General features: G+C 39.0%; 3 protein-coding genes and 1 long non-coding RNA gene across 6 annotated transcripts; 3 read left to right on the plus strand and 1 right to left on the minus strand.

Moving 5' to 3' along the window:
- Positions 1-282: 282 nt before the first annotated feature.
- Positions 283-3,953, plus strand: LOC135649582 (uncharacterized). Of its 2 annotated transcripts, none has more exons than XR_010501332.1 (3): positions 283-614; positions 1,495-3,607; positions 3,678-3,953. It is a non-coding gene; the product is annotated as an uncharacterized LOC135649582 (long non-coding RNA). The 2 variants fall into 2 exon arrangements; XR_010501333.1 differs by having other exon boundaries at positions 1,495-3,578.
- A 5,104-nt stretch (positions 3,954-9,057) lies between these two features.
- LOC135648495 (MYB-like transcription factor ETC1) lies at positions 9,058-9,871 on the plus strand. Of its 2 annotated transcripts, none has more exons than XM_065166245.1 (3): positions 9,058-9,272; positions 9,363-9,459; positions 9,552-9,871. In XM_065166245.1, exons 1-3 carry the CDS (start codon positions 9,224-9,226, stop codon positions 9,640-9,642), a joined length of 237 nt encoding a protein of 78 aa, XP_065022317.1. In that variant the 5' UTR covers positions 9,058-9,223; the 3' UTR covers positions 9,643-9,871. The 2 variants fall into 2 exon arrangements, with proteins under 2 accessions (XP_065022317.1, XP_065022318.1); XM_065166246.1 differs by having other exon boundaries at positions 9,062-9,272; positions 9,375-9,459.
- Positions 9,872-10,872: 1,001 nt separating this feature from the next.
- On the minus strand, positions 10,873-13,817 carry LOC103997656 (probable nucleoredoxin 2). Its single transcript, XM_009418947.3, has 3 exons — positions 13,642-13,817; positions 12,069-12,548; positions 10,873-11,995 (listed from the first exon to the last, which is right to left on the minus strand). Exons 1-3 carry the CDS (start codon positions 13,741-13,743, stop codon positions 11,384-11,386), a joined length of 1,194 nt encoding a protein of 397 aa, XP_009417222.2. The 5' UTR covers positions 13,744-13,817; the 3' UTR covers positions 10,873-11,383.
- Positions 13,818-19,259: 5,442 nt separating this feature from the next.
- Positions 19,260-19,604, plus strand: LOC135650025 (uncharacterized). The gene has a single exon (XM_065169083.1). It carries the CDS (start codon positions 19,260-19,262, stop codon positions 19,602-19,604), a length of 345 nt encoding a protein of 114 aa, XP_065025155.1.
- Positions 19,605-20,673: the final 1,069 nt, after the last annotated feature.

A 20,673-nucleotide genomic window follows, 5' to 3' on the forward strand; every position in this document is an offset into this window, starting at 1 on the left:
TACTAAATTAAATTTCTGAAGTCACTGTTGATTTGAATAACGTACTGCTACTCCGTTGATCTCATGATAAGTCCTCCGTCAAAGATTTGCACCAAATTTTCCGAGGAGTTCCCAATTACATCATCGATCCAATTCTTCTACTCGGCCGGCGTTGACGAATCCTTGTTGATGTAAGCCACAAATACACAGTAAACAAGGACAAAGGTACAGCTAAGATTTGCTACAGAGTCCCCGTCGACTAACCCTAAGATTTGCTATTAAATGCCGCCGGTCTTTAGGTTGACGGCAACGCAACGGCGACTGTCCACCGAAGCCAGCCGTCAAGACATACATAAAGCATTCAAACCTTCCGCACGCATCAATGGGTCCCATTTTGCCTACCGAAGACGCATTCGTTTCGTGCATGCCCGGTTTCCCAAATAATCTCCTCCTCTCCTTCGTTCGCCGGTTGGAATTTGGAAGCAAGGGATGGATTTGGAGGACGCAAGGCGGGAAATTGGAGTCTTTTGGGTTGTCCGTAAAGGTGGTGAAGGATGAGAACTTGTCGTTGCCGCGGGCAACGAGGAGACGTGCTCGTTTCCTCCGACTCCTACCGAGGCGGAACGGGATTTAAGGTGCTCTATCTATTTAGTTCTTCTTCTTCTTGTTTCTTTGGCATAGACGTCGCTGATTTGCTATTATTGATCGTGGCATGTATCGAGGTGCTTTATGTCTTTAATTGTCTGGATCATACGCAGGAAACGTTTTGTGACCTTATTTCCTTATGCTGATGTAAATGTGAATCTGCATGGATTCTTGATAGGTAAAGGAGTGATTTTTATTAGGCAATTGAAGTCTAAAATGTGTTCATAAATGTAGAAATTTGATGGTTTTTTACTGTTACATTAATTTCTTGATCACTTGTCTTATGTATCTGCTAACGCTCTTGTCTGGGTTCGGGGAAGAGTGATATAAACGTAATCGCCAGCTTGTCAGTAAATTCCAGTTTCTCACATCTTATTTCTTGAAAGATTTGCATTAGTTGCACAATTGGCAGGTAAAATGTAGAAACATTTCATCTTTCACTTAATGTAAGAGGTAAAGACACTCTAGTTGATGGAAGAATGCTTGCATGCTAGTTGATGTTTTCCTCTCAAAATGGCATAGCAACCTTTGTGTTTGTATCTCTAAACCATTGATTTATGCAAATCCTATTTGTGATTATAACAGCTGAGGTCTACATGTGTGTTTATCTGTGGCGTGCGTCTGTCACACTGGTGCTGCTACTTCATATATCAAACTTCATTTCTTTGTTCGTTGTACTGTTGAAATCTCATCATTGTATCCATAATAAAGACGCCTTGTGATCTTAAAGAATACCTTACTCATGTCACATAATAAAGATGCATCAGGTATAACTTTTGGTTAATTAACTGCTGATTTTGTGTTAGCCACCGTTGAAACTTTGCGCAATCATCATTATGTTTTTATCTTTTTCTTTTGTGTTGTGCGTAGGGTTCCTCAGATGCATTCGGTGAGGTTGATGCCTTTCGAGCATTGCACATTGTGAGTCTATTACATGTCAAAGGTTTGAAGTTGCTTTCGATGTTCTTGTTTATATCATCTTGAAGACAATTAACTTTTCATATGTGGATGAGGTGCAATTGGCTTTTAACCACTTTCTCGTCACTAAGTTATAAACTTAGTGAAACACTTATCATATGTGTCTAATGCCTTTTAGTTTCACTGTGTATAATTCTTGAACCTGCACTTTGCTAGCTCACAATGCATTTGCCCGTTTACCTTATCTTGAAATGAAGTGAGCAAGCTAATGAACTGAATAGTATTTCTATGTCATCATTTTATCTTTAATCTGTTTCATCTTGAGCTAATAATTGCTATTTGTAGTCATTAACCAATCGGATTATTGAACAATAGGTTCTAAGGAGGCGATGCCATGCCATGCAAATTACTTCCACTGGCAGCCTTAGGAAGCCATTGAACATTGTCCTATGAAGTTGCTGCAATTTATAAGATATTTTAATCATGCTGCAGCACAACCATTAAGTGAAAAGATGGCTTCCATCTGAACATATAAACTGATTACGATTGATAATGAGCAAATAAATGACCTGATTTACAGAATCCAAGACTTGTGAGAATTTATTAAAGAAACTAACAAACAGCATGATTATGATAAATTCTAAGTATTTCATTAGTATAAAACAATTGTCGTTTCCTGGCTTTCGCCTACGTATACGATAGGAAGATACCAACGTGTTTGACCATACAAATCGTTTACATTGATCAAAATTTATAAAAAGCTACAACAATAATTTAAATTTATCAATTTGGAAAACCATATCTCAAGAGTGTGTCAAGCTATTCAGATGTATTTCATAAATGAATTAAGATTAGTGCACTTATCTCAGTTATGACTTTCAATTGTTAGCCAATAACCAAGAACAAAATAAAATTTTCTTTTAACATGGTATTCGAGTTTTGTTGAAAAAATCAACAAATGAGAAAAGTATGAGGGTGTGCTGAAATAAAAGAAAACAAACCAAGGAAAGTATTCCTTCTTTAGCATTCTTTCCTGGAAATATTACACGGTTGACCTGACCATTAATATTTCAGAAACAAATAAGATAAGAAAAGGAAATAACCAATATGATACAAAATTTTAGCATGCATCGATGCTCATTTCATGCTTCAAATTTTTTTGCATGAACTGGCTAAGTACAGTAAATTTCCAATGCTGCATAGTTTCTGCCCAATGTCCTCATTTCTTCTTAATTAATTTTGTCGAGAAGCTTCCTATAGTCATTTTGAGATGAAACTGATAGGCCTTTTGTTGAAATGATAGCTAATCATATTTTGATCTCAGTATTGCTGGCAGAAATTGGTAGAACTGTCTTGTTTCCGTCTTATAGCTCATCATGTCCTAGTAATTTCTTCATGTTTCATTGCTAATCTAGGAGATGTTCCTTTTTGTATATTATGATTTCCCTAAAGCTGTGATGGGATCATCGTAGCAACATAAAAAAATTTTCCTCCTGTCCCACATGCATGAGGCTCTAAAGACATGCTTCTTTGTCATGAAGCTAAAGATGCCAACTTCACTGTTTGAATTCTATCTTGCAGAGGTTCTTGGAATTTGTTTGAGAATTTGTGGAGTATTTTACTCAAGATAATTCTTTCTCTTTTCTCAAGAAAGGAACCCGAATATTTCTGTTGCCCCACAGTCAAAAAGAGCAAAGAACATGCTAAAAAATGAATCCAGAAAGAAGAAAGATCTGCAAAGCTGAGGCAGAAAAAAAGATTTTTTTGAGAAGAAGAAAAGTGTACCTTCGATGTGAGTGCTCGTAGAGGAGAGATATTGACGCGGCTCAATCCAACTACATGGCTGTATGAGCATATCCAGCCATGTCTTCAGATTGAGGCACGCCAATACCTCCCCCTTCAGATCCCATCCTATATTCTTCTTCGAGCTGCGTACCAAACAGATCATGACACCAATGTTCTTCCCTGGCCATGCCATGATCAGCATCTACTATAATAATGCTAAGTTGTATTGTTCAAAGGATAGAAGAAGCGAGGTATGTGGAGAAGAGAGGAACAACATAAGGTCTCCTTTTCATCAAATTAGTAGTGCTCTTCTTTTATAGTAGCTTTCTTATTACTCTCTATTGTGATAGGTTCGTCTCTTACATGACTGTGGATGGATACGTAGAGGCAGAAGCAGGAGAAAAGAGGGAGAAAATGAATCTGAGAGGACCACATCAACATGAATCACTTTCAAGATAATCCATGTATACGTCGGTCGCAATCATTAAAATTTCCCGGTAGGCATCTGTCATGTGTCTCTGCTTTGTCAAATGGCAGTGTAAGACATGTATACAACTATTAGATTCTGTAAAGAGTGGAAGTAACTATATCTCTTGTATTAAAATTTAAATGTGATCTGAAATGCATAAAAGCTATGTTACTAATGATAGACCGATATAACCCTGCATACTATTATAATTTTCATTTCGACGTAGGACTAATTAGATTGTTATAGTCGTTCTTGTCATTGTTCCAATGTGGATGTCAATAAATGTTGCTGTTATTCACAGCTGTGTTTGTAATGCGAAAGCACAAGACAACCTGATGACTAGTATAGGTTAAGCTTTTCTTGTTTATCCTTGAAAGTGAAAGAATGAATCACTGAAACAAAGAGCATGGAAGTCAGAAGACACAAGTAGGGATCATCAAGACAGAGATGAACCGAGGAGTGAAAAGACAATGAGCTACCAGAGAATCTGAGTGCAGTGACAAAAAAAATGGAGGACATTTGATCAGGTAAATCTGTGGCTGGTGGGATGTAAATGGACAGACATCCATAATGATTTCTAGGTCAGACTTACCTGTGTTTGTTGGGGTGCATTAACTTCTTCAGGGACCATCATCTCCTCTCTCTCTCTCTCTCTGTGTGACCAACAACACCATATGCTTCCGAGTCCCAGAGCATTCAATTCTTGCCCATCGCCACCGAAGCCGGTGGGGCTCAACCTCAGCCTTTGCTGCTGATGTTCTTGTTTCTATTCAGCTATTTTTTTCCACTCCAAGGATCATCATCAATTCAGTTGCAGCAAAAGATCTCATCATAATTGATGTCCCATTGTCAAAATTCTTGTCGCATTAAGATGAAGATTCTCTCATTTGAGTCCGAGCAGAAGAAAATGCTTTCGGATAAATAAAAGTATGCTTTCAGATGAAAAAAAATGTTAAGGATTCGAAATCTCATTCGATATATTTATTTTTTTGAATCTTGTTTTCATTACTAACCTTTTAAGAAAAAAAAAAGATTAGTTTTCATAAAATTTCACGTAGGATTATTATCAGCATATCCTATTATCTATCTATCTTTTCTTGAAATCTATAAGCAAATTTTCAGTACACAAGCATTTTCTCTCTCGACTGAAGATTTAGACTTGTCACTGAACCTGTTTTACTGACTGACATTTTATCGCTACTCGAGCAGAATGATCATTGATGAAAGCTGTCGAAGCTCCCATGGTAAGGTTTAAATGTAACAGGAAACATAAATGAGTAATAGGAAATCACCAGCAAGTAAAAGTAACAAGCACCTGAAGCTTTGGACCGATCGATGGGTGAAGAGTCTGGGTTCAATGACCTCTGTCTCGCACTGGAGAAGCATTTAATGGGATCACGATGGGTGTTATCTCCTCTAGGGCTGACTCAGCTCTTTTGGAAGGTATTTCTGTCACGTTTATGGCAGTGGGCGCTGTTGCCCATCTTCTTCTCTCTCCCAGTGGAGTCTACCATCATCGGTTGTCTGCTTAGTGTGACATTTGCATCAGCTACTTCATTTCCTGTTCCTGGGAGGATTAATGCCTCCCCCCCATAAACAGTTGCACCTTTTGCGAGGTGACGGATGTAGCAACACATCGAACCGATCTCCAGAATTGTATTGTGTGCGTCGATGGCGTTTTCTTGCTCTTCTTTTGTTTCTGTCTTCTGAATTCTCACAGAATCAGCTCTATGATCATTTTATGTAACCTAAGTAAGCATCACATGTCATGGTTGGAAATTCTGATACACATTAGATCCTAACGTATTTCGCAAGTTCAAGCTGGCACGGAGGAATGAGAATGGAGTCTGACTGTCCTTAGAAACCGAGACCGAGGAAGCGAAGACACTGTGTTTTGTCTTCCGATCTGGAAATTATAAGCTCCTTCACTTCCATCCATCCCAAAGACCTCTTCTGAGTGTCATATTGAATCCACACAAGTCTCTCTTTGATCGTCTCAACATCCAGTAAGCTTTCAGATGAATCAAACATGAAGCAAATAATATGCAAATGAAACCGATGGTTTACGTGCAAAAAAACTAAGATGAGAGATTCTCTCGTCCTCGCATACGAGTTCATGAATTAGCTATTCGCTCGGAGAGGAGAATCCACCACATCATGATTCTACAATACCATAAACATCAGGAATCAGCATGAACAGTAAGTAGCATCCTAACGTTCTGCTACTCACTCGCTAGCCAAATAAAAGGAATAGCAGATGTGGTCAAACAACTCGATCATTATGTTGGTACCCATGAAGAGGTCGCACTGAATCGAATGATCGATGTGAATCACATGCCATATCGCTCGATGGCTGGCCCATAACGTAAGACCATACAGCTTGGATACTGGATGGCATGGCGTCCAAAATAGCAAAACACCCAGTAATGTTTATAATGATACCATTGCAAACCATGTAATGCATACGAGAAGTCTAACCTTGCGTTAGACTACTATAATGTACGTGACATTTCATAAATATATGTCATACCCTATGATATGTATGACATATTTCATAAAGATGTCACTGATGCTCTCTAATGCATATGACAAGCAGCTATTTCAGAGGTTACAGCAACCAGAAGAAGAAGAAGAAGAAGAAGGTATATACTGGCAAGAATTGGCATCTCAGTTGGTACAGGATTTCAGAAATTTTGGTTTACCAAAACAGGCTGCCACAGGAAAAATGAAAGTTAGAGAGAGAGAGAGAGAGAGAGGTAGACATACTACATCTGGTTCTTTACTTCTTTGCGCAAAAGAAGCCTCAATTGCAAATGGAAGAATGAAAGGTGGGCACATTTTGGCGTCCGATAATGTTTGGCCTTTAATAGGAATTCCAACTCACTTTAGATGGACTGTGGAGTACGAACCAGCAGCCTCTGCTTGGACCGACATCTATTGCATGGTATGGCCAATTCTCAGAGGTGGTTTCATTGTCTGTACCAGCTCGTAACAAGGAATTCATGGCATCCCCATGACAGAATCATCCCAAATTCGATTGATGTCCAGGATTTTCCTAATTTAATGTAGACAAAGTGGAGGTGAAGATTTAGTATAAATTCTAAATGGATTACGATTACAAATCTAGCTAAACTAATCTAACTAGGATTCCTAAATAGATTCGGGTTAGAATTCCTCGAAGAGAGATAAGATACTCGTCCTATAAATATATCATGACCCTCCCTCTTCTCCTAACCACTCAAGGGAGAAAGGCCAATGACGAAGACGATGCTGATGATGAGAGAGAGAGAGAGAGGGGCTGATGGTGAGCATCACCTTTGCCGGTAGGAATCCTTAGTCTCTTCCTTCTTCTCTTTATGATTTTGAATTCTCGTCTTACTCTTTGACATGCTACAATCTTCTTCCATCCATTTCTAAGTCAATGTCTCCTTGAAGATTCGGTCACTTCACTTGTTATGTTGATTTCATGAATACATCCTTCAGTAAAGGATGAATTAGATATTGCTGCAAATAGTAGACAGACTGTTTTCTGAACATATATATATATATATATATATATATATATTATCGACTGTATTTATGAATAATATTATATGAAAGCATATTACATATATTCATATATCCCTAAGTACTTCAATGATTTTACATTCTATCATATATCATTGCACATTTAATTCATTATGATATTTGATTAGCATATTATTGTTATCTTTTTCTTTGATCTCTAATTTTTACTGAACATTTATGTTCATCCAAAACAAATTTCACATATTACCATATATATTATTTTAAAATAATATGATTATGATTTTGAGTTAGCAAAATACTTGGAGTCGCTATTGAGAAAACATCCAAGATGAGATGAAAACTATATATATATATATATATATATATATATATATATATATATATATATATATATATATATATATATATATATATATATATATATATATATATATATAGTTTTATATAATTAATTTTTTTAAAAAATATATATAATATAATTTTCTTGGTATATGAGTTAATTTGTGTCACACATTTCATCTATAGAACTGTATGTGTGAATTGTGCTCAAAACATTTACCAAAATGTTGACAGATGTAAGTCCAAGAATAGAACATTCTATCTCTCCATTTGTTCTTAGAGATCATATTGTATTGCTGGGAGACACACTGTGGACCACTAATAAAAATTTCACAATCTTCCATACTCCAAACTAGAAAAATGTAAGCATCACAAAAATTGAAGAGATGTCAGAACAAAACTGTCTCTCATCATTGCCTATGCAAGCACATCAGTGTCAAAGATGTGTTCTCCTTCATAATTGGGTCCACAACAAAGTAAACAAGCCAAAACTCCAATATTTCAACTTATTGATTCTTGACAAGTTTATTTCAACTCATTGATTCTTGACAAGTTTATTTCAACTCAAATATAATAATTTTACCGATCAAGAAGTACAATAAGAACAAGAAAAAGGAGTAAAAAGAAATTATCTCGATAAATTATCTCGAGGAGAATAAAAAGAGAGATTTCGATCTTGATAAAAATTTAAATTTTACGGTAGGTATCTTTCCATTTCTAGAGAGAGAAGACGACGAGTAGAAGAGAAAAGAGTGACACCTTAGAATGATGGATAAGACCAAAGAAGCAAAGAATGAGAGAATGTTATATTTATAAATATTTATTCTTAAAAAAATAATATATTTACCCTTATAAATTTAATTTCATTAATATCCATCATAAAAACTCTGTTTAATTATAAAATATAAATATTAAAAAAATTTAGGCTTTTAGTAGTATTAGAAGATATTTGACTGGATTTTTTTTTTGATAATTTGAGTATAATAAGAATATCACATTTTTTATACTTAAAACAATCCAATTATTAATCCCTCTTGTAAACCTATAACTGTATCCACAAATAATACCATCTCTATCTCCAATAATTAGTATTGGTAGCACATAGAATAAGCCATTATCACACTTCTTCTTTCTTTAGCTCGGCGGTGACCACCACCTACCTACTTTCTACGTATCAATCATCAGGTTAATAACCATTGGCAATGAAGCAGACCTTCTTCTTTGGGTATTATCAGTGGGTCAGCCACGTTTCCATTCCAGGAAAATCTATCCGACATCCATGCCTTGTTTCCATTATAGGCATCTTTCATGTCCTTCCAATCCATCTAACCCCTCGAGTTCTCCACCAACCTCTCAACCCTCGACTCTTGATTTTAAGAGCAACTACCAGTCTCTCTCCTATTCCTACCGTCCATTCTTCTCCCCCAGCGTTCTATATGAGCCTACTTATGAGCCTACTCACCTCATTAATCTCCCACAGAAACCACCACATCTCTTGGGAGTAGGCAATAGAGAAAAGGGTGGGTGCTCAATCTTGGATTCTTCTGTATTTATTGCAGTATGGCAGATTTGGATCGATCATCTGAGGATGTTTCAATGGATTCTAAAGGTACATATCTGCTCTTTGTCATCAGGAAAGTTGGCATGGCCGACATCTTTTTTCTTCTTCTTCTTCTTCTTCTCCTTTTGCCTACCTTAGGGGTTGTTTCAGGAGGAAACAGCCAAATTTCCAAGATGGATTTCTCAGAGGATGAGGAGAAACTCATTGCCAGGATGTATAATTTGGTTGGACAGAGGTTGGTTTGGTTTGCCATCGTTTGAGATTGCAGCTGGAACCAATCTGTGCTTTTTTTTTTTCTTTGATGTTTCTTGTCATGCTGAAAAGCAGGTGGTCACTGATTGCTGGAAGAATCCCTGGAAGAACAGCTAAAGAGATTGAGAAGTACTGGACCTCAAGATACTCAACAACAAGTGAATGAGTGATGGGTATTTATTCTGCACTGTGTACATGGCAAGCAAAATTTTTGGTGATGTTTAGTTTGGTTTGTCCTATGGGGGGTAGTATTTCCATGATGAAGGGGTGTGGCAACAGTTTCCCTGTTCTTAAAAGTGATGTTTATTTTGGGTGGGAAATCCAAAGGTCCACATAAGTTCTTGTCTACAACAATTTTCATGTTACTCTTGTCATAATATAAATCTTCAACCTCACTGTGCTGAGAAAAACTTGTGGGATTTATATGAACTGGATAGAATGATCATCCTCCATGGCCTTTAAACAGGTTAGTAGCTGCTTCTAATTTTCCTTCTTAGTTTTTTGTTGCCATGTTTCATTTTGATTTGTAGTTTCAGCTTTCATGCAGAATCCACATAAGTTATTCATCCACTTTTAGATGATTTAATTAAACTCATAAACATACTTTTATCTATGTTCAGGTATGATGTACTTATTGTGCTTTTTGGGTATTTTGATTGGGACTCAGCTGCTATGCCTTGAGAGTCATTTGTTTTATTTTCAGCTATGTTTATCAATTTGAGTGTTATTTTTCTATAGTGGGAGTGTTAGAAAAATTAAGTGCCATCTATTGCTGCTGTGCTAACAAATTAAATAGATGTGGATGCCTTATGATTGCTTTTCAGAATCACATCATAATAAATACTCTTGTTGTTAAATCAAATTCAAGGAAAGCATCAAAGTCACTTTCAATCGAAATTGTCAGATCAATGCAACATAATTTGGCTTCTTGTTGACTTCCTCTAACTTGTTCTTGATCCCACTTACAAGTGACTACTTGACTGGAAACAAATTACAATGTTGAATCCAACATGATGTCAGAAAAAGAAAGAAAAAGGCAGCAGGTCATTTTCTGAAGAAGAAATGTAAGCATATGTGCTGTTGTCATTCTCTCATCAAAAATCACTAATTATTGATGCATTCTGCTAGCATCAACAAGCATTCATCACACAAACAGTTTACACACCCAAGAATAGAGGAAAATGGTTCTTGAAAGATATGTTGCTTCTTTCCATCCAAATAAACAAAGCCCATGTCAAAGAGAGATCATGCATGAATCCTTCACCTCTATCAGATTCCAACATAAAAAAAATTATCTCTATTGAAAGAGAACAAATTCCAGTTTGGTTTTGCAGAATAGGAAGCAAAAACTAGATCTGGTTCACACCATGCAAGTGATATATTACACAGTAATCGGTAGAGGTCAACCAAAAATCTAAATTACAGTTTACTTCCCGTATTCTACAGCAGTTTCAAAACACAATTACATTTCGCGTATAACATATTGAGCATGCAATGAAGAAATAAACAAATCTGGAAACTTAATAATCGATATTCTAATGTCAACAGGAACAGGAACTACGTCGTCGCCGTCGACCGTCGATCAGCACATTCTCAGGTACAGTATGGTGAGTAGGGACAGATCATGGCACTAACAAAACAAAACCAGCATAGGAAACACCAGACACACATACTAAGAGACAAAAATGATACTACTGTTCATGCTTAAGGGTATTACTAGGTTCAAAGGACCTATGATTCTGATTCCCTACCATGCCATCCATCTCCTTTGCCCAATTAATCATCAGAACTTGTCTAACTTTGATATTTTATACAACCAAGCTTTCCACTAGTAGAAAGACATGATCAGCACCTACTTATCAAAGTTCATCTACTGCCTACCTGCACCCAGAGAACAAGAAGAGCCATCAGCATCTGTCTCCTGTGTCTTCCTTAACCTCACGGCCGCATTTAAGATGTATCTCATACCCACATGCGAGGCATTGGTATGCCCAACCCAAGCCCTGCTCATCACATGCACAGCATATGTAAGGGCCACCTCCTGATTTCTCTGAAACCAAATTAAGTACGTGACGGTGACCGTCATGTTTGAAAGAAGTTGGGTATCGCTGAGCTTCTTCATCCATTTTTTCTTGGAGCAACCTAATGTGAGCTTCGGTGAATGGATATGCCATTTCCATATGCAGGTTTATTAGGTTCCTTCCTCCCTTTGTGACTGTTTTCCCGTCAGGGCCTATTATAACAAGCATAGGAATCTCTTGGATATCGAAATACCGAGCTAGTGCTTTTGAAGACTCTTCGCCGTAGGGCAATGCAAGCCATGGCATGCCAGAGAAGTATTGCAAGAATCCTGCCTCATCTCTGTCCATAGAAACAAACACAACTTCAAACTCTTCGCCTCTTTCTTGGAGGTGATTGTATATGGACATCAGCCTTGAGGTAAATTTCAGACATGGAGGGCACCATTGAGCTGCGAAGTACAGGCCTACTGTTTTTCCCACCAAACTCGAAAAAGTTACCTGCAACTTCTATTGCCATGAGGGCCAATCTAATAAGCGCTTGCAACTCAAATCTAAGGTGCAATGCTCTTACCTGGTCATTGCGTTTGATCATGTGGTCTTTACCACTGATCGCTAGGAGCTTCTCTAAGGTTTGAGATGCATATTTTCTCTTTTCTTCGGCCTCCAATTCAGCGATCCTTTCGGATGTAAAAGGGAAAGCCTGAAGTCCGTAGCGGTACAAGATCTCCACTCCTTCTGTCTGAATTAAGCCACCACCTGGTTTGAGGATAATTAGTGCTGGAATGCCTTCAATTTGGAATTTATGAGACAGACTTCTCTTGGAGTTTATATCACTGAAGGGTACTGCAGGCCATGGCATGGAGCTATAAAACTGCTCAAAGGAGGACTGGTTCTCATCAGACGACACAAACACAATTTCAAATGGTAATTCCTGCTCCATTAGCTTGTGGTAAACACTGACCAAAACTGGGGTGAATGAAACACATTTTTGGAACCAATTTGCAGCGAAGTACAAACCAATGGTCTTTCCTTCTATGTCTTTAGGATTAACCTGTAAGTCCGCATTAATCTCACATATTGTGTCATACAAAATAATATGAGATACGCTCTTGATTAAGTGACAATTGCAAGAGGTTTCAGATTCATGAATCCGGAACATGACATTTCTTTTTTTTTCCATGAGCATGTATGTGTGCCTGTGTGGAGAAGTAAATCAATTCACGTAGCGATTTTATCTCAAACACAGTCGACGCAGATTTTTTTTTATTTTTCTATGTTGTTTTACAATAAAACTTAAAAGAGCCTCCCGACTAAGGTGTGGTTTCTAGATGCTTCTAGATCATCTCTAGGTACACTGAATTCCTAAAGAAGACAAAGTGAGCTGCCTAAGTTTCAAGAAAAAGAGGGCAGAATGTCTGAGAAACAAACAGTAGCAAGAAGAGCAGCATAAAGAATTGTTGATCCTGATGCTAATTCAAAAGGAACACCTGACATAATGGTTCTAGGTTTCAGATTCTTGTATTGCAGAAGAGACACTTTTCTTTCTTTCTTTCTTTCATTCTCTTTTTTTTCCTTCTTAAGCAAATCAAAACAACTGAATTAGAGAAACAAACAGGGATAAAACAATGAAAAAGGATATATCCTTTTAAGCTTGGATTGAGAAGCAGGAAGAAACAAAAAAGTTGTAACAAAGCAATTTTGAAACTTTTTAAAATCAGGAAGCCTAATTACAATCAACCATCCAATAACTCACACTAACAAGAGATAAAGGATTAAGATGTCAACTAAGGTGCCAGGTGAGAGACCCTATTTGGACTAGATCAAGTTTTGAACTCTGAGATACTGCACATTCAGATGCAGAAATGAAGATTTACTGCATTTTTTATATGTTTTATGCTCTTCGAGAACCTCACAACAACAACTTCAAGTCCTCAACAAGAGAAAAAACAGTATATGGCTTTTGTAGAATTTCTTTGCTTGATAGAAACTACAGGAAAGCTATCCCTGACAAAGAGCAAGAGAATCAAGTTAAATGAACTCCCAGCTACAACCTGGCAGCTATAAGCAAACCCAAGCAGCAGATGCTTTGAAGAATAACAGTAAAAAAAGGCTATAGACAGCATCAGATGAGCAATGAGTCGCACCTTATTCCCGGATGGACAGATGAGGAACTCTGTGGATAAGAGAGCGGAGAGGCCACCGTCCCCTGTCGCAGAGGCCACCCCTGTTACTGTTGGAGCTTCCATCTCCCTTCTCCCTTCTTCTTCTTCTCTCACCTCATGCCTTGTTTTATCACTGCGACCATGATATACGCTCACGCCCGGTGAGCAGAAGAACAAATTACCACTCAAAATATGCTGATTTAGCTCCGCCCGGCCTTTTACGTTATCGATGTTTGGTTCGGATGGAGAGCATGCCACGTAACTGCACCGATAGCGAGTTCTGGAGAGGCGACTCTCGGGGCCTGCGACATTATTCTGCTGTCGTTGTTGTCGACCCACAGCATTATTCTCCACCAGCCATTGCTTCTCGTCACGGAAAAGCTTCTGGGCTCGACGCCCGACCTGGCACCTGCTTCCACTGCACGAGGCACACGTGGGAGACGGCGACCGGGACCAGCGCGATCGGCCATGGACTTCTTTCGGGCACAGCTCACGCGAGGAGGGAGCTTTAGGTGGTGGCCAGTGGACACCTTGCACCACGGTAGGTGCATGTCTGCTTTCAAGTAGTCCCGGGCCAAATCAACTTTGCCTTTCCGCAAAAGGGCCAGAGAGAGAGAGAGAGAGAGAGCAGAGCTGGCTTTCTTTGATGCTTTGGTCCTTTTGGTATTGCACAGGTGGGCGTTTTATTGGGCATCAATCAATCATGTAGATGAGTTCCACGAAAATTGGACAGAGGATGATATCAACACTGTGCGTAAAGTACATGATTGCCTTATCCATTTGAAGCTAGTGTGAAAGCCAAACGCTAGCTTATCCTACAACTCATTCACCGATTGAGGGAAGGAACGAGAACTAGATCTTAGTACAAAAACATGTTGCGAATCTTATCCAAGAGGCCGACAGGATTGCCCGAGGAGCAAGAAGTATGCGATCTGTTGTTGCTGCTCTATGAACGTGGCAGAAACGCTTTGATGAAGGCATAAGATCGTGGTCTGGGCTGTCTATGTTGTTGGGTCTCCCTAGGAACTGTTCACTCAACGTGTGCCCCAGTCGAAGCCCAATTGCATGACCGTCACCGGACATTGAACTGCAAATTCCGAGTAGGTATTTGATAGCGGTGTAACGGGTCAATAAGCGAGATATATGACTGAATCATTGCAGTGTCAGAGGTATTGCATGTGGGTTTTGTGTCCAGCTTCCAAATGGTTTCAGCTACCTGTCGGAATTTGCAGCGGTAAAAGCCCTTCTTCCGAGCAAAAGGCTCTCTCTTCTTGAGGTATCTCTGTTCTGTGTTTGGAGGAAGAAGCATCAGCTCTTCGCTAAAATAGCCCCGGGATGGCTCGCTGACAACTTTATCGGGAGCTTGGTCCAGAAGCTGGCTGACTTCACAGTCCAATTTGGGGTGAAGGACGGACTTCAAGATAATCTCATCAAGCTAAAGACTTCTCAAACTTCAGTCCGTCACCAGCAAAGCTGAGAATCCGTGGATCAAAGATGAGACCTTGAAACAGTATGCCAAAGTATTGGTGATACAGCTCGAGGAGGCGGCTTGTGACGCTGAGGATTTACTGGACGAGTTCCACTACCGAGTTCTGCAGAAGCAGCAGATGGAGAAGCAAGGAGAGGAGGCAAGTTATCAATCACTATCTTCTTCTAATCTCCCTCCAAAGAGAAAGAGAAGAGCTTCATCATTTGGTGCTGTTACAATAAGCTTTTTCGGTAGAGAAGATAATGACGATGGTGTCTAAAATACGGGAAATCCAGGGAAGAACAGATAGGTACGCGACTGTAGCATAGAAAGTCTTGGTCCGTCGTATGAAGATGTTAGAGCTGACATCAGGATATTTACCGTAATTTTGACAACCAAACAAAAATAATAAAGCGGAAAATATAAAAGCGACAAGAACACCAAATTTAAATAGTTCGGTCAATTGACTTTGACCTATATCCACAGACGAAAGATTAGCAAATCACTACTATAAAAGGGACTATTACAAAAGCCTTAAGAAGATGTTCCTAGGCCATAAAACACTCGAAAATATTAAACAAGAAAAACCTCAACTATAAGCCTAAACTATTTAACTAAGTGTGGACTTAAACCCAAAGCAAACACTTAGGTTTTTCTTGTGGTGCCACTTGTGGTGCCTTTGACTTCAAAGCTCAGACCCTTATTTATAGTTCCAATAGGAGATAACAAGACTGATTTTCCCAATGTGGGATTATGGGACTTGCCAAACTAACAAATCTCCACCTTGGCATGTCCCAACAAAACTTGCTCCACCTTCTTCATAAAAGCCCTAATGGGCAATCACCAACAATGAACACCAACCAAGTCCAAACACTGCTTGAACTTGTAAACCGGAAGAGGCTTCGTAAGCATATCAGTTGGATTGTCCTTCGTATGAATTTTCTAAACAAGGACCTTTCTCTCAGCAATTGTAACATCCCCCATTTTTTTTAAAAAAAAATTTAGTAAAAGGTTTGTTTGTAAAAATAAGGATTATTTAATAATTATTTTATATTCAATGATATTATATTAAAAGTTTATGGCTAGGGACCTAAGAGTAAATATTAGAAGTTTGATATAATTTATGAAAGATTCAGATTTAAGTTAAGAAGAAAAAAAAAATATAGTGGACTAACCTAAGGTTGGTGTCACTTATCTTTGCTCTAAAGATGACACCTAGCCCCTTTCATGCATGCATGACACCTTGCAACTTTTGTATTAGCCAAAACCTAAATAATTAGATGAAAGGTTAAAGAAAACAAATCTGAAGAGTTGCAGCCAACGTGAGTTTAAGAGAAGAAGAAGAAGAAGAAGAAGAGCTTGAGGTTTTTCATCAATTTTCTCATATTTGGGATTCAAATAATTTTAAGGCAAGTGTTTTAACCCCATCCCACAATAACCTTAATCTCTGTTTCCATTTTTATTCTGCAAAATTTGAAAGATTTCAACTGAGAACGAGACCTCCTTTCGTTTTGATATAAAGATATGAATCTGTAATTTTTCAGTAATCTGACCTCTATGCAATGTTTCGGTCATAACATTTTGTAATAAACTCTGATTTAGATAAAACCTGTTTCCATTTGAAAGTAGACAAAAAAATCTTTATTTTGATACTAAGATCGAACGATTTGGAGTTTAAATGCCTACTAAGACTTCTGTTTAAATTAACCCTACAGATTCTGTAAAACAGGGACCGAAATTTCTGACCTCTTGTTGCTTAACTACAGATTCTGTGAACTCAGATTCATACAAAGTATGATTCATTCGAAGCTAGACTCAAAATTCTTTCTGTATATACTTGATTTGAAATTTTTGGAGTACAATTGCTAACTGAAACATCTGCTTTCATCGACCCTATGGATTCAGTAAAACAGAGCTAATATTTTCAGACCTTACGCTACAAAATTATCTGTAACTTCCTGTTGTAAATTTCAATTCTTATTAACCTTAATTTTCCTAAAACTAGATTGACAAAGCTTTCTAATGATACATATTTTGTATAAATTAGAGCATAATTGGTTATCCATATAGTTCATTCCTATCAAATTCTGCCAGAATCGAGCTTTGGTCTATGAAGTATGCGATCTGTTGTTGCTGCTCTATGAACGTGGCAGAAACGCTTTGATGAAGGCATAAGATCGTGGTCTGGGCTGTCTATGTTGTTGGGTCTCCCTAGGAACTGTTCACTCAACGTGTGCCCCAGTCGAAGCCCAATTGCATGACCATCACCGGACATTGAACTGCAAATTCCGAGTAGGTATTTGATAGCGGTGTAAGGGGTCAATAAGCGAGATATATGACTGAATCATTGCAGTGTCAGAGGTATTGCATGTGGGTTTTGTGTCCAGGTTCCAAATGCTTTCAGCTACCTGTCGGAATTTGCAGCGGTAAAAGCCCTTCTTCCGAGCAAAAGGCTCTCTCTTCTTGAGGTCTCTCTGTTCTGTGTTTGGAGGAAGAAGCATCAGCTCTTCGCTAAAATGCCGTTGATCCTATCAGCCCCGGGATGGCTCGCTGCCAACTTTATCGGGAGCTTGGTCCAGAAGCTGGCTGACTTCACAGTCCAATTTGGGGTGAAGGACGGACTTCAAGATAATCTCATCAAGCTAAAGACTTCTCAAAAGTCAGTCCGTCACCAGCAAAGCCGAGAATCCGTGGATCAAAGAAGAGACCTTGAAACAGTATGCCAAAGTATTGGTGATACAGCTCGAGGAGGCGGCTTGTGACGCTGAGGATTTACTGGACGAATTCCACTACCGAGTTCTGCAGAAGCAGCAGATGGAGAAGCAAGGAGAGGAGGCAAGTTATCAATCACCATCTTCTTCTAATCTCCCTCCAAAGAGAAAGAGAAGAGCTTCATCATTTGGTGCTGTTACAATAAGCTTTTTCGGTAGAGAAGATAATGACGATGGTGTGTCTAAAATACGGGAAATCTAGGGAAGAATAGATAGGTACGCGACTGTAGCAGAGAAAGTCTTTGGTCCGTCATATGAAGAAGATAAGAGTCGATCGAAACAGAGGAAAGCCTCGGTGAATCGAAGTACAAGTTCCATTTTGGCTTAAACTCAAGTGTTCGGACGAGACAGAGAGCTGGAACAAGTTCTGCGATTGTTGTTGAAATCAGCCACCAGTCTACAAGAAATCATGGATGATTGGCAACACTCAGTAGATGGATAGATCATTTTTCATGGCTGTAATCCTAATGCATGCACTGCAGACCTAAGCAGGAACCGAGATAAGTTGGACTTGTACTCTAAAAGGCTAAGATCCAATATTATGCTTCATCCAATGACCAGGTTATACTCCAATCAGTAATAAACATCTTGTTTACCTAATTAACACATTCTGTGTCGCATCATATCATCTTAAATCTTCACATTTATTAGTTCGCCGGCATTGTTTCGGATCTCTCGAATCAAATTCTATTCCAGTTCGACAAAACTGTTCTCATCAAAATTACGGTATTCCTTGACGTTTCTTGGTTCGATTGAAACGTCTAATTCGAAGCCATTTAGTAGTTGATGTCGGCAAACTGCACATCCGCCCATCTTTAATTCACAACCAATAGCATCTGAGTCATGGCCCAAAAGTCAACTCCATCGCCTTAAATTCGTCAATAAAAATGAATAACGAATTATTTGTTTACTTAATAAATAAGATATTTACCGACGAGCTTCAACAGCGAAGAAGCACTCGACGGCCGGATTGGAGCTGCCCTGACGGTCGGCCTTTCCCACGGACGATCGGCTCCACGGTTCGGTTCACACCGTGTCGGTGTCGGCGGGCCCCGACAGCCAACAATGCGACAGCGCCGACGCCAGCCGTCGCCGAAGCAGGCACGTTGCTGAACTGGCTTTCGTCATCGTCGCCACGTGGGACTCGATCCAACGGTGGCGTTCCATTCTCTGGATCAGATTTGACCCTCTCCTCCTTTAATTTCCGCACATGTGATCTCATGTCATCGAAGTATTTAACTTTCTTTATTCCGCCCCTCTATAAATAGAGACTCCTTCCGCGTGCTGCTACCTCTTCAAACATCGACGTTCTGAGCGAAAAGAAGCTGCTTTCAACCCGGATTGCCAGGAAGAGAAGAGAGATGGGGAACTGCGTCGGCTTGCAGAAGCGGGTCGGTGGCGTCGATGAGGATGATTTCTGGGGAGGCATGGGGCAAAAGAGCTCCGGGCGTCGCGGAACGCAGCAGGATGAAGCCAAGCTTTTCTTGGAACCGGAGAGGGAGGAGGGAGGCGCCGGCTCGACCGAGATCAAGATCAGGATCAGCAAGAAGCAACTGGAGGAGCTGCTACGAGGAACAAGAGGCAAAGAACGGCCGCTTCAACAACTCCTTGCCGATCTCATCAGCATGGGCGAGACCTGGGAACACCATGATCAAGAGACGCACTGGAGGCCGAGTCTACAGACCATACCTGAGGTACCCGAGTAAGCTGTTGATCTGAAGATGATGACGACGCATGCTTGTCTTACAAGAGTGTGTCTTGTTCAAGATAGGGTTCATACTTGTATCCCTCTTTCTCCAATTTAATGTGTCATATACAGATCGTAGATTAGATGATGTAAAATAAATTACGAGGGAGGACATATAAAAGATATTTTAGAGGATTATTTAAGAGTTTTGATGTTTACATTTTAGGTGAATATATGTGTATTATTTATTACATATTTATTACATCTATTATTTAGGTGAATATATGTGAAGTATCAAACTAGAGATGGATTAAATAGCAGGATGCCACCATGCAAGAGAGATACGAATGGTTTGGTGGAACTTTACCACCTGGAAGAGGTGGTGGCTTAAGCCAATTCTTTGCCTGTTTAAGACTAATCTACTGCGCTCCGGTTTGCCACCTTACTGTTGAGAAAATGGAGCTCTTTCTTGGGAAAAACAAGACGGTGGTGAAGGCTAACAATCTCTTCGTCTAAATGCTTCGCAAAAACAAAAAAAATTAGAGTGGATGAAATCCTCCTATCTCTGCTGTTTTCTACGATTCCGCAGTTGTATAAGCGAACTTGCAAGCTACTCAATTTTCCTGTTCTGAATTAGAAGATTTCATGCCGTGTTGTTCTTCGGAAGGTGTACTCAATCATACATTTATATAAACTTTTTTTAGTCAAATAGAAGCTACAGGAAGAAGATATGCATGGTAGAAAATAGTCGCAGTAAGAATAAACCAGAAAAGGAACGACAAGCAAGCAAAGAAGATTTCTTCTTCGTAGAATGATTTAACTATTTGTTATTGTGGAAGCTTTTCAACAGCTAAGATTATACACATTTACTTGCATTCTCTAATTAAGACCATGACATCTTAAAAGTCTATTATAGATCAGACGTTGAATCCGACGAGATATGTTTGACTTGAATAACTCTCAACCGAAGGCCCTGTAAAGGAAAAACCTGATCGTTTCTATGGGTTACTATGGTTGTGAAAACCATGCTTCTCGTGAAGTCAAACATTTAGCATGCATGGAATCGTCTCATGCTACGTGCGTCATTG

This window comes from Musa acuminata, chromosome BXJ3-9 (assembly GCF_036884655.1).
Source record: "Musa acuminata AAA Group cultivar baxijiao chromosome BXJ3-9, Cavendish_Baxijiao_AAA, whole genome shotgun sequence".
Taxonomy (NCBI): Eukaryota; Viridiplantae; Streptophyta; class Magnoliopsida; order Zingiberales; family Musaceae; genus Musa; species Musa acuminata.